The sequence below is a fragment of the Hyla sarda genome, chromosome 3 (assembly GCF_029499605.1).
Source record: "Hyla sarda isolate aHylSar1 chromosome 3, aHylSar1.hap1, whole genome shotgun sequence".
Taxonomy (NCBI): domain Eukaryota; kingdom Metazoa; phylum Chordata; class Amphibia; order Anura; family Hylidae; genus Hyla; species Hyla sarda.
This window is the reverse complement of record NC_079191.1, coordinates 268,774,223-268,788,677: the sequence shown is the minus strand read 5'-3', so window position 1 is coordinate 268,788,677 and position 14,455 is coordinate 268,774,223. Positions and strand designations below refer to the sequence as shown.

The 14,455-nt window shown below is 41.6% G+C and overlaps 1 protein-coding gene across 3 annotated transcripts in view; it reads right to left on the bottom strand.

The window, feature by feature from the left end:
• Positions 1–14,455, bottom strand: part of PDE7B (phosphodiesterase 7B) — a 465,941-nt gene that overhangs the window by 404,083 nt on the left and 47,403 nt on the right. The window contains exon 1 of one of the 3 annotated variants that reach the window (XM_056566608.1): positions 2,819–2,838. The exons of the other annotated variants lie outside the window; for them this stretch is intronic. Within the exon in view, the coding sequence (XP_056422583.1) occupies positions 2,819–2,821 (3 nt within the window). The 5' untranslated portion in view covers positions 2,822–2,838. Of the gene's footprint in view, positions 1–2,818; positions 2,839–14,455 lie in introns of those variants that run through there. 3 annotated transcript variants of the gene reach the window in all.

Genomic DNA, 14,455 nt, shown 5'->3' with positions numbered 1-14,455 from the left:
TACAGTATGATGCCTGTAGTGTGAAAGGGGCCTAACAGGTAATATTTTCCTAAGCTGATAAGATAAATGTGTGGTGACTCAGGGGTGTATGGCGGGACCACAGGTGTAGCGGTGTTAGTGGTGGGATCAGATTGTATTAACAAGATGTTGTGAACCCCTAATGTTTGTGACGCCAGTGGGGTTTTAGGGTTCCGGAACACCACACGCCCGGTTTCTCTGCTTTCCCAGTTGCTAGTAGTGAAAGGAAAGTCCACAACCAGTTATGGTCAAATGAAGGCTTTACTTAGTATAAGACAGAGGGAATTATCTTCACAGCTAAGGCCAGATTTCCCAGAGAGGTGGCCAGGACCTAGAAGGACCTTGCAGCTTGCTGGACCAATATACTTGTAATTAACTTGACTCGAGATTGGACTTGACTTGACTTTATCGGGACTTGACTAGTTTCAGTGACAGCAGACATAGACTTGTGACTTACTGGAATGACTGTAGCTTTTGGGGTCTTACAGATGCTGATCACTTGCACTGAGATCTCTGGTGGTTGCTGTGCTCAGTCAGGTAGCATAAGAGCTAAGAGAGTTAATTGTAATGGCCGCCCCTTTATATAGAGGGGGGTTGGACTAAAGCCCATTGGTCAAGCTGCAGGCCATAGGTTAAGCTTGCGCTCTCTGGGAGAACATGTGACAACAAATCATGAGACTGCATAACGTAACGTGTGACAGACTTACACAGGTCCTTTGTACTACCTATACATAAGGATACTGTCTATGTATTAAAGTGATATACACAACATTCTGGAAACAACAGGGGGAGATCATGCAGGGGAGCCCCCAGGTCACTGAGGGTCTCAACCAGACAGGGCCTAAGGGTAGTACAGGACCATATCCAGTACTGGGACATTACAAATGCTCACAAGATGATACTACCATAGTACATCAGATGTAGTTACTTTTCATTATCTTATCCAACTTTATATAACACCTTTGTTTTGATGCTGCCAGAGCTTGCTTTAAACGGGAATAACTTATAAGGAACTGCAGTTCTTGACCCCTCTTCCCTTTTGAAGACATTTCCCTCATTTACAGCTAGAGCAATTAATAACTGTCTTTACATGAAACACAGCTCTGCAGTTCTATTTCTCACTAGAACTACTGCCCAGCATGGGACACATGATCCTCCTAAGACAGAAAGAAAGGGGAAGAATGAAGGAGCAGAGAGAGAAAAGGCATGTGGTATGTAACCTCCCATACAGCAGTAAGGGAAACAGGTGAAGGGGAGATAACCAGTCTTCAGTTTACAGAACCTCACACAATCAGGAAACAAACACTAGGAGCATGGTCATGTGACTGCATGCGACACTGCTTTACAAAGGCATTTTTAACTACAAAAAACAACATTAAATCATATAACCACAGAGACAGCCATTATGCCTCATATGCCACATTAAGTCATAAGACAATGACAAATATATAAGAGCAGGTGTAACCACGGGAGAATTAATCATATAATATGCCAGCCTACTCACACACCTCAAGGGTTACCAATGCATAGATGTAAACACACATGAGAAAGTATAATGCAGTATTACCAATCCAATAAGTATGGTGCTATGTTGTAGGGCCAATGACCACTGTCAGCGTACTGACAGGTACTAGCAACCACAAACTACAGCCCACAGTATAGGTAGGTACAATACTGCACAATATCCATGTGATAGAAAAGGGGAACCCTTACCACTGAGACCGCCACCCCAACACAGTTTTGCATAGAACTTCTTCAGGCAATGTATGGTATATTGTACAAACACCTTATTTATATGATCCCCCAAACACCAATCACAAGACAGAAAGTAAAAGCACAACATCACCTGAACGTGGAAGCGCTTCCCCTCGTGTCTCGCATGGCCGCCGCCATCTTGGACTGCACTGCGCATGTCCCGGTGTATAGACGACGTGGTGCGTCCACCACGTATTCACGCTCGGAGGAATGCGCAGTAAGAATCCAGCCTGCGGACTTGCTAGATCTCGCATGACCGTTTATGGGATCGCGCGCATGCGCCCATCCCACCAGGTCCACGAATTGGCCATATTGTGTAAGGGCAACATAGATACAAGGTAAGGCATTAACATTATCACTATAAAAAATACAGTATAATATATTCCAGTCACTATTCTTCTAATGAGGGACTCAACCAAATATCAAAGGTATCTGGAAAACTTCCAGTTCATATATAAAGTGCAATATAAATATAGAAAGTGCATACCGTATATGAGAATAAAAAAGAAAAAAGAAAGTGCTCAAGTGCTCAAAAAGGTGTAAAAAAAAAGTGATCACACGTGACATGCAAATTCTCCAAAGTATATATATATATATATATATATATATATATATATATATATATACAATATGTGCAATCAATTAATCTGATGTAAAAAATATAATAGAATATAAATGTAAAAACATATATTGTGTGAAAATTAGTAAGTGACTTATGTCACAGAATGTAAACCATTGGCATGTTGTTTTTAAGAGTCTGAAAACATCTTTAAAGGTATTTTTATTGATTGACATAAAGCATAATTGTCATAACATTTGGGACAAGAGCAGTGGTAAGCTGATATCTGTAAGCACAGTACTACTCTCATTAAAGTACAGTACATTTAAATAGTAAAGCACTGTCCACATGACTTCAAACAGCCAAGGTATGAGATATACATCTTGAGGACAATTGATATATACCATTGATATTAGACTGTAACACATCTTACTGTAGAGATAGCTGGTGGGAGAAGTCACTCTCCTGGCCTATTCCCATACTCACCATTTTACATGGATGCAGTCTCCTTTATGTGCAGCTTTGATGCAGAGACTATTGAGCCAGAGGAAATAGCACAAATGCACTAAACATTGACTTTGGGTGGCAGCTGGAATGGGCAAAGCTCTTCTGCTGGATGCTGCAACAGGGAAATCTTTTTTCTTCTTTCTACTTGGCACTACTGCTTGTCATACTCAGATCTGCCACTACAATAAGCCTGGTATAGTAATCTGCATCTTGTGGCTGCATCCATTCATAGCTTCAGTGATAGCCATGTATTAACTGATGGTTATATTACTGGACCGTACAAACATATACCTTGTGGGATTCCATAAAGTAGCATCTGCTCCTTGCACAGAAACATATACCGTATACACTCGAGTATAAGCCGACCCGAATATAAGCCGAGGCCCCTAATTTCCCCCAAAAAACCCAGGAAAAGTTATTGACTCGACTATAAGCCTAGGGTGGGAAATACATCATCCCCCCCATGTCATCATCCAGACCCCCGTCATTAACACCCCCGTCATCATCACCCTGTCATCATCTCCCTCGTCATCACCCCCCCCCCCTTTCATCATCACCGCCTGTCAATCCCTTCATCAGTGGTCTTCAACCTGCAGACCTCCAGATGTTGCAAAACTACCACTCCCAGCATGCCCGGACAGTCATCGGCTGTCCGGGCATGCTGGGAGTTGTAGTTTTGAAACATCTGGAGGTCCGCAGGTTGAAGACCATTGCAGCCTTCGTCATCATCCCGACCCCCCTTTAGTTTTCTACTCACCTCCCCTCGGTGGGAAGGAAGGGGGAGCTGGTCCGGGCCATCTATGCTGCAGGGACCGTCCGGTGGGGAAGGTTAGTCGTTCCGGCTGTCCACCTTCACTGGGAAGCCCTCTTCTCCGCTCCAGGCCGGCTCCGGACTAGTGACGTTGCCTTGACGACGACGCACAGGGACGTTCATGCGCAGGGACATCACGGACGTCTGCTGCGCACGGACGTCCCTGTGCGTCGTTGTCAAGGCAACGTCACTAGTCCGGGGCTGGCCCGGAGCGGAGAAGAGGTCCTCCCTGTGAAGATGGACAGCCTGGAACGACTAACCCTCCCCACCGGACGGTCCCTGCAGCATAGATGGCCCGGACCAGCTCACCATTCCTTCCCACCGAGGGGAGGTGAGTAGAAAACGAAAGAGGGGTCTGGATGATGACGAGGGCCGCAGTGGTCTTCAACCTGCAGACCTCCAGATGTTTCAAACCTACAACTCCCAGCATGCCCGGCATGACTGATATCCCACTACAATGACCAGGATCTAAGATAATTAACATTCTGCTGTTTAACCCTTTAAATGTCATGGATAACAGGTATCTCTGCCATTCCATCAGATCCCAGGATGCAATTGCAGGGTGCCAATGACTGACATGTCTATAAAAGATAATAAACAGTATTTATAAGGATAAACAATTTATAGGTACTCCAAAATAGTATATTAAAAAGTATGATTTGTCATGCGCAAACATCTGGTTACATCAAAGGAAAACAAAAATAATATCCTAAGGTGGTAAATTAAAAACAGTTTCTCCATAAAATATAATTAATTGATATTGCTGTGATTGTAGCAAGCCATTGATAATTTATGCCATATCATATAAAATGCATAAAAATGGCAGAATTTCAGTTTTTTCATTCCCTTCAGAAAGGTAAAAAAATGTTTAAAAAGTTACACTGTATGAATCAACTCATCCCACTTATACAACTCAATGCCAAAAGAAAAGTTATGGCTCTTTTCATGTGGTGATACAAAAATAAAAATAAATTACTGCAGGCTCAGTCCTGAGGGGTTTTCCCATAAATTAATATTAATTTACTGTGTTAAATCACAAAGAAAAATTTTTTTTTTTGTTGCTGTTACATACTGTGCCCCCCTGTGTTCTCTTGATATCAGCATATCCAGTTGCAGTGGTCACACAGCTTAGTAGTCAGCGCTCATAGATCATTCAATACATAGGCTTTAGATGGATTCTATCTATTGCGCAGGTCAACCAATAAGAATCAGTATCCAATAAGTAGTGTTGAGCGGCATAGGTCATATTCGAATTTGCGATATTTCGCGAATATACGCATTCGCATTGCGAATATTCGCGAGCAACACTACCAATAAGTAGCTTCTCACCAGCACTGGACACATTTAGAAGAAATCTAAATAACAGTAGAGGGCACCATAATAAGGATGTGACGGCAATGTCACATCTTATAACCCTCTTTAAATTAGAGCCCCATGTAAAAATATTGTCCAGGAAACCCATATGGGAACTGCTTCTCTATAAACTCTTGCAGCTTAATATTAACATAGAGACATTAGGCCTCATAATAGAATGCTCTGGATACAATAGATTTTGTGCTAAAAAATCTGAGGGTACATTCCCATCATATTCTGGGGATAGGGCAGCAAGATCTGGTGGTAGAATTAAAAAATTGACCAATGCGGTATCCCCGTCACACCCCATTCATTTGAATGCACCAGGTGGATTCAGTTTTATTGCCGAACTAAAAATCATGGCAGATCACAGATTTCAATCCGGCAACAAAATCCGATACGATTCAAAATCTGGAGTCGCTATCTGGGGTGCGATGCTGGTTCGGCGGTGATATGGCAGCGGACAGTTTTTGAATTTAGCCCCCTAAGACTGTTTAATTCATCTCTATGTGGCTTGCAGTATTTCATGCACATGCTGCAAAAAGGCCTATATATTTCTGCAACAGAAAAACTGTACAATATAAATATATATAAATATATATATATATATATATATATATATATATATATATATATATCATACAGTTTTTCAGTTGCAGAAGTGTCTGCAGCTAGTCTGCCAAGCCTGAGTGTATAAAATTATACATACCAATATATTTATACATATTAATAAACAGATTTCTTATAATTCTCTTTTTGACCCCTGCCCATTTGGTTTCTGCTGCTTAACACAAAAACTGCTCTTACTAAGGTGACAAATAATCTCTTTGCAGATAAATTCAAGGCAATTTCTCTTGGTTGATACTCCTGGATCTCCCTGCAGTATTTGACATTGTAGATTACCAATATTTTCTTAGTATGCCTTGCTCCATTTGTCTTAAAGGGGTTCTCCGGTGCTTAGACATCTTATCCCCTATCCAAAGGATAGGGGATAAGATGCCTGATCGCGGGAGTCCCGCCGCTGGGGACCCCCGTGATCTTGCACGCGGCACTATGTTTGAAATCAGTCCCCGGAGCATGTTCGCTCCGGGTCTGATTACCGGCGACCACACGGCCGGCGGCCTGTGATGTCACGCCTCCGCCCCAGTGTGACGTCATGCTCCGCCCCTCAATGCAAGCCTACGGGAGGGGGCGTGATAGCTGTCACGCCCCCTCCTGTAGGCTTGCATTGAGGGGCGGATCGTGACGTCACACGGGGGGCGGAGGCGTGACGTCACACGCCGTCGGTCGTGTGGTCGCCGGTAATCAGACCCAGAGCGAACACGCTCCGGGGACTGATTATAAACTGGGTGCCGCGTGCAAGATCCCGGGGGTCCCCAGCGGCGGGACTCCCGCGGTCAGGCATCTTATCCTCTATTCTTTGGATAGGGGACAAGATGTCTAAGCACCGGAGTACCCCTTTAAGGGCACGGACCTCTTTTTTTCCTGACTACTCCTTCGGTGTATCATTCCCCAGCTTTACTTCCCCTCCTTTCCCATTTATTGGGGTTCCTCAGGGATCAGTCCTGGGTCATCTCCTCTTCTCTCTCTACACAAACACCATCAGACAAACTATCAGCAAACTTGGTCTTCAGTACCACTATAACTCCTAGGCAGCAAATCTGTCCTGGGGGTCATGCTAGACTCATGTAAAACAACATCTCCAGAATCAACTCTTATTGTTGTTCTGATTCATTCTTGTAACTATTTACTAATAGGCCTTCCCTTCCTTGAACTCTCCCTTCTCCAGTTCAACCTCAATGCAGCAGCCTTGCACATCTTTCTTTCTAGCCACTACACCAATGCTACCCTCATGCCAGTTACTACACTGGTTATCCTTTAAAGTGGAACTCCAGTGGAAAACTTTTCTATTTAAATCAACTGGTGCCAAAAAGTTAAACAGATTTGTAAATAACTTCTATTAAAAAATCTGAATCCTTCCAGTACTTATTAGCTGCTGAATACTACAGAGGAAGTTATTTTCTTTTGGATTTCTTTTTATTTTTGTCTGTCCACAGTGCTCTATGATGACACCTCTGTCCATGTCAGGAACTGTCCAGAGCAGGAGAAAATCCCCATAGCAAACATATGCTGCTCTGGACAGTTCCTTACATGGACAGAGGTGTCAGCAGAAAGCACTGTGGACAGACAAAAAAAGAAATACAAAAAGAAAAGAATTTCTACCCACGGCTGATGCCGGGCCGATGCCCAGCATTAACCCTTTAGACGACACGATCAAAGATGATCGCGGCATCTAAACTGAAAGTGAAACTATCCCGGCAGCTCAGCGGAGCTGATCAGGACTATTGCGACAAAATCATGATGTCCTGATCAGCTTACTGGATGACAAGAGGGTCCTCACCTGCCTCCTCGTCGTCCGATCGTCGATCTGCTGTTCTTTGCCTGCAGAGAGGCTAGAGCAGCAGAGCACCAGCAACACTGATCAATGCTGTGCAATGGCATAGCATTGAACCGTGTTTGCAATCAGAAGATTGCATAGTATAGCCCCCTAAGGGGGCAAATTTTTTTTTTTAAAAGTGGTAAAAAAAAAAAAGAGAATACATGTGAATGAGCCACATCCCCCTAATAAAAGTTTAAATCACCCCCCCCCTTTTCCTATTTTTTAAATAGCAGTGCTCTCTGCTGACATCTCTGTCCATTTTAGGAACTGTCCAGGGTAAAAGAAAATCCCCATAGCAAACATATGCTATTCTGGACAGTTCATAAAATGGACAGAGATGTCAGCAGAGAGCACTGTGCTCATGATGTCAGCAGACAGTTCTGAGTTTAAAAAAGAAAAGAATTTCCGCTGTAGTATTCAGCAGCTAATAAGTACAGGAAGGATTAAGATTTTTTAATAGAAGTAATTTACAAATCTGTTTAACTTTCTGGCACCAGTTGATTTAAAAAAAAAAAAAGTTTTTCACCGGTGTACCCCTTTAAGCTGAAAATGGGCTGAGTCCTTAAGGGGTTAAACTCAGGATATTATAGATGGGGGGCATAGACACGACTGGTTTCACACAGAAGTATTCGGCTTAGTATTTTGCATCAGTATTTGTAAGCCAAAAACCATGAGTTGGTCTAAAACACAGACAAGGTAAAAAGTAATTTTAGCCTAAAAATAGTGATGCAAAATACTGCTGTATGAAACCTACCAGTGAGCCTCAAGGATTGTTGTCAACAAGTAGACTTTCTCTGTCTATATGTATTAAAATTATATTAATATTATTATCTTTTTAAGGCATAGTATACTGACATATGACATTTAGAGATATAGCAATACAGTAGATTAAAAAAAATCTACTTTAAGTCTGGAGTAATCCCTAGTTTAGAGCATATTTTTTGTTTACTGTAGCTGGAGAAGACTTTCAGAGGGAATTGGTGAGCACAGGATTTGCAGTGTCCCACTGAGATCCCTGCAGGGTGTTGGGTGTAGTCTGATAGGTGACTGTTGTATAGATCATTTTATATGTGGTTGTGATATTTATGCAATTTTCTAACCATTTGCAATATTTCATAATGTTTTATTAAGTGGTTAAGAAAAATGAACACACCGCTAGCACCCTTTCAAACAGAAGGAAGGATCTTGCTTTGGCCCAGTCTCTCTACTGAGAGGAACAGTAAATTTAGTTAGTCTAGTGGGGATTGTGGAGCATAGAGAAGTGTGCCAACCTCTCTCCTTGTGACAGTTTATGACAAGTACCAGACATCTTGTAACTCCAGGACACTAGCTATACCTAATCCTTTTCTAAGAGCAGAAAAAGAAGAAAAAAAGAATTGAACTACAGACTTTGGGGATAAGTTGCAAAAGTGACCCATAACAGTACACCAGGACCCAAGATGGCCTAGTACCTCATGTCTACAAAGTCATAATCTATCAGGACCTATAACCTGCAGTTAAGAACTTAAGCTGTGTCAAGACAAGTGGATGTTTTCTACCTCAATGTTTTTTAGCCATGATCAAGTACTTACTGTAAATCAAGCAGTTATAACCTGATCCAGGGATAAAGACAAAGAAACTAGCGATAAGAAGAACTAGAGTAAAGAGGACCAGCTATAAACACTGAGACCATGGGTTATCCTGCTCAAGCCTAAAGTTTGCCTGTTTTCGTGTTCAGATTCGGTACCTCCTATCTGGAGGATAATGCTGAACCAAGAAAATATTGCATAAAGAACCGAGTTAACCACAATATCTAGCACATAAAACTCCAGATAAGTGATGCACCCTTAGTTTTCGATTCATGTTAGAAGGGACCAAAAAAGTAAAACAATCTTTAACTTTATATTAGGTGTTAAAGTTAAAAAACAAAAGATGTATATAGATCAGTGGCCCCTAACCCAGTCCTCAAGGCCTTAGACTGTTGGTGGGTCTGAAAGGGATACTCCGCCCCAAAACATCTTATCCCCTATAGAAAGCATAGGGGATGAGATATCTGATCGTGAGGGTCCGGCCGCTGGGACACCCTGTGCTCTCTGGCGCGGCACCCCGCAATCCAATGCACCGAGCGAACTCAACTCCATGCCGGATGATGGGCGACAATCGGATGACAGACGACCACCTCCCATAGACATGAATGGAGGGGGCATTACAACTGTGTACTAGCCCTCGTACCCCCTTCCATAGACATGAATAGGGGTTTAGGGGTGGAGTACCCCTCTAAGGAGTGGGTTTGGGAACTATGGTATACATAAATGTGTACATAGAGATATCTAAGGGCAGTGCAACGGCTCAGTACGTAGCCTTATTATATTACTAAAAGGAGGTCTTGTGTTCTGGTCAAGAACAACATGTAAATCTGCCAAGTTGTTCACTCAAAAAAAAAAAAAAATCAGGGCCAGTAAGTTGTTTTATTAGACAGTGTAATAATAGTGTAGTTCTATTGTAAATCACAAATAATAAGTTGTCTGGCCCTGTTATTTAACAGCATTTTTACAGCAGACGGAGAAGTAACTTTTCTGCAGAGTGGTTTGTAGAACTAAAGTTGTGTTTAGGGTGAATCAGCTAGACAAAGACAATGCAATTTGTTTCTTTAAAAGTATAACATTCTGTTATGAGAGTTAGTGGTCACATTAGTCCAAATATTAAATAACAGAAATTAGATTTTTTTTTTCCAGAACAGTTTCAAGGACCTAAACATTTACACAATATCCATTATCTTTATCTCCTCCGTAACCTTGTCTGTAAAAGCATGGGCAACAATTCCAAGGATATTCCATTTTTTTAGTCTCCTTATAATAACTATTGACCCTGTGTTAGCCAACTAAAAGCTATAAAGTTATGGAGGTTATGCAGTTTAATACAGTGTTTTTAGGATACAGAAACTCTAAGAGTTTGGCCTATGGGAACAAAGTTGTAAGTAACATTACAAAAAAATATAAAAAGCTGTGATATTGCCAAGGGTTGAAAGTATTTGTGTTTTTTTACACTTTAACGCCTTAAGGACTCAGCCCATTTTGGCCTTAAGGACTAATTTTTACGTTTTCATTTTTTCCTCCTCGCCTTCTAAAAATCATAACTCTTTTATATTTTCATCCACAGACTAGTATGAGGGCTTGTTTTTTGCGCGACCAGTTGTCCTTTGTAATGACATAACTCATTATATCATAAAATGTATGGCGCAACCAAAAAACACTATTTTTGTGGGGAAATTAAAACGCAATTTTGCTAATTTTGGAAGGTTTTGTTTTCACGCCGTACAATTTATGGTAAAAATGACGTGTGTTCTTTATTCTGAGGGTCAATACGATTAAAATGATACCCATTATTACATACTTTTATATTATTGTTGCGCTTAAAAAAAATCACAAACTTTTTAACCAAATTAGTACGTTTATAATCCCTATATTTTGATGACCTATAACTTTTTTATTTTTCCGTATAAGCGGCGGTATCGGGGCTCATTTTTTGCGCCATGATCTGTACTTTTTTTTGATACCACATTTGCATATAAAAAACTTTTAATACATTTTTTATAATTTTGTTTTTTAATAAAATGTATTAAAAAAGTAGGAATTTTGGATTTATCTTTTTATTTTTTTTGTTCACGTCGTTAAGCGTACGGGATCATTAACATTTTATTTTAATAGTTCGGACATTTACGCACGCGGCGATATCAAATATGTCTGTAAAAAAAATTTTTACGCTTTTTGGGGGTAAAATAGGAAAAAACGGACATTTTACTTTTTTATTGGGGGAGGGGATTTTTCACTTTTTTTTTACTTTTACTTTTACATTTTTTTACATTTTTTTTTACACTTGAATAGTCCCCATAGGGGACTATTCATAGCAATACCATGATTGCTAATACTGATCTGTTCTATGTATAGGACATAGAACAGATCAGTGTTTTCGGTCATCTTCTGCTCTGGTCTGCTCGATCACAGACCAGAGCAGGAGACGCCGGGAGCCGCACGGAGGAAGGAGAGGGGACCTCCGTGCGGCGTTCTGAATGATCGGATCCCAGCAGCAGCGCTGCGGGCGATCCGATCATTCATTCAAATCGCGCACTGCCGCAGATGCCGGGATCTGTATTGATCCCGGCACCTGAGGGGTTAATGGCGGACGCCCGCGAGATCACGGGCGTCGGCCATTGCCGGCGGGTCCCTGGCTGCGATCAGCAGCCGGGATCAGCCGTGCATGACACGGGCATCGCTCCGATGCCCGCGGTTATGCTTAGGACGTAAATGTACGTCCTGGTGCGTTAAGTACCACCGCACCAGGACGTACATTTACATCCTGCGTCCTTAAGGGGTTAAACTCCTTAAGGACACAGCTCATTTTGTCATTAGGTCACAGGTTAGGCTGGGTTCACATCACGTTTTGTCCCATACGGGACCGCATACAGTAGGGGAAGCTTAAAACTGGCGCTCCCGTATGCGGTCCCGTATGAAATTCATTTCAATGAGCTGACCGAAGTGAAACGCTGACTCCCGTCGGCTAATTTTTGCCCCGTATGCAGTTTTCCACCGGACCTAAAATCGTAGTCGACCATGATTTTAGGTGTGGTGGGGAAACCGCACACGGGGCAAAAATGAGCCGATCGGAGTCAGCGTTTCACTCCGGTCAGCTCATTGAAATTAATTACATACGTAACGCATACGAAGGCATACGGAAGCGCAGGTTTTAAGCTGCCTTTGCCGTATGCGGTCTCGTGTGGGACAAAACGTGATGTGAACCCGGCCTTACTTTAATTTTCGCCTTTTTGTTTTTTACACCTCGTCTTTTAACCCCTAAAGGACAATGGATGTAAGTGTACATGCTGGTGCCCTGGTACTTAATGACCCAGAGCGTACATTTACGTCCTATACAGGAAGCGAACACAGAAGCATGGCAGATCCTGGCTGCTTTCAACAGCAGTAATGGCGGACTTCAGCGATCTCGCTGATGCCTGCCATTAACACTTAAGATGCTGATCAATGGTTCAATGAGTTCGGTTGGTAGCCAGAGGTCCCCTCACCTGCCTTCCAGCAGCTCCGGAGGTCTTTTTCTCTGGCCTGCCTTCTAACAGACCATTGAAACAGATCGCCGATATTAATGATCAGTGCTATGCACAGCCTTGAACAGTAATAGCAATCTAGTGTTGTTGATAGATAGCCCCTATGCAGACATGAAAAATGTAAGTAAATTAAAATAATAAACACATTTGGTATTTCCGCGTATTGAACCAATAAATGCTACAGATCACAGTGCAAAAAAACAGCCTTCATACAGCCCCGTATTAGGAAAATTTGGCGATTTTAAACATACTAACTTTGTTTAAAAAGAAGTTTTTTTTTTTATAGTAGTACAATAATAGTAAAGTAGGTAAACATGGATATCTTTTAATTGGAAAAATTTATACATACTGACCAAATAGTTTATGAAACTTATAATTTCAGATGTCTACTTTATTTTGACAGCATTTTTTTGTTTTTAATTAACATTTTAAATTAATTAGAAGCCTAACAATTTAACTTGAGGGGAGCTCATTATTGTGACATGTAATATGCTGCGGATGTGCGTCATGTGATACTACACATTATACATTTTTATTTTTTATTATATTTATTTAATAAATGTGTTTTTATTATTTTTTTTACACTTTTTACACTTTTTTTACTTTTTTTTACACTTTTTTTTACACTTTTTTTATACTTATTGCTTTTATACACTTTTATTTTATATTTTTTTCACTTTTTTTATGCTTTGGAATACTTAGTATTCACAAGCATTGCAGATATATGCTGCCTGCTAGTGCAGCAGGTCCCCGCCCGCCGGGATTACACACAGCACCCCGCGATCGCGCTGCGGGGTGCTGAAGGGGAGACAGAGGGAGCTCCCTCCCTCTGTCATAACACTTACAGCAAGCGGTCACTTCCGACCGCGGCTGTAAGGGTTAAACTGCCTGGACCGAAGTTTTCTTCGGTCCCGGCAGTGCGGCAGGGTCCCGACTGTGTGTTACAGCCAAGTCCCTGCCGCGATCTCGTGGGTGCACTGGGCAGCACCCACGAGAACCATGGACGAGTATACACGTCCTGGTGCGGGAACGTTCATCCTGCTTGGACGTGTATACACATCTATGGTCGTTAAGGGGTTAATCATATTGACTAGAGATGAGCAAATTTTTGAAAAATTCGATTCGGCCAATTCGCCGAATCTTCTGAAAGAAATTCGGTCTGGTCTGGTCCTCCGTGAGGTGAGCTACCACCTGTTCCAGCCCCTGCCTCTCAGCCCCCCCCCCCCACCCCCAACTGTAAAAGTGTGAATGTTTCATTTAATCAGTTATGGTTCATTGTTATCGCTCCAACCTGTTTCATTGGTTTCTTGTGGTAATTCCACAGGATATATATGACGACGACCATAGGGCCTCACAAATGAAAAGATTGAAGAGATTTTTTTAAATTTAAATTGAAGATTTTGATTAGATTCACAAGTTTAATGTCCCAGGTGCCTGAAGCATTTACTTTGAACAAATACTGTATGTCCACAAAACCCAATATAACAAGGAGTCAAATGGCAGCACAATGATAGAGCCTAGAGGTGGCAGCAGCCCGACAAGACCATAGGGCCTCACAAGTGAAAAAGTTAAAGATATTTTGTAAAATTTAAATAATTGAAGATTTTATATAGATTACATTTTTAAAAGTTTAATTTAATGTGCCAACAGCATGAGGAGACTATATGGTGGTGCAATGACACAGCCTGGAGGTGGCAGCAGCAAGAAGAGACCATATGGTGTGAGAATGACCCAGCCTGGATGTGGCAATAGCCTGGTGAGACCATAGGACCTCACAATTGAAAAGTTTAAAGATATATTTTGTTTTTTATTTAAATTTAAGATTTCAAATAGATGAACCTAAAACGTTTCATTTAAAGTGGTACTCCACTGGAAAAAAAAATTAAATCAACTGGTTCCAGAAAGATTTGTAAATTA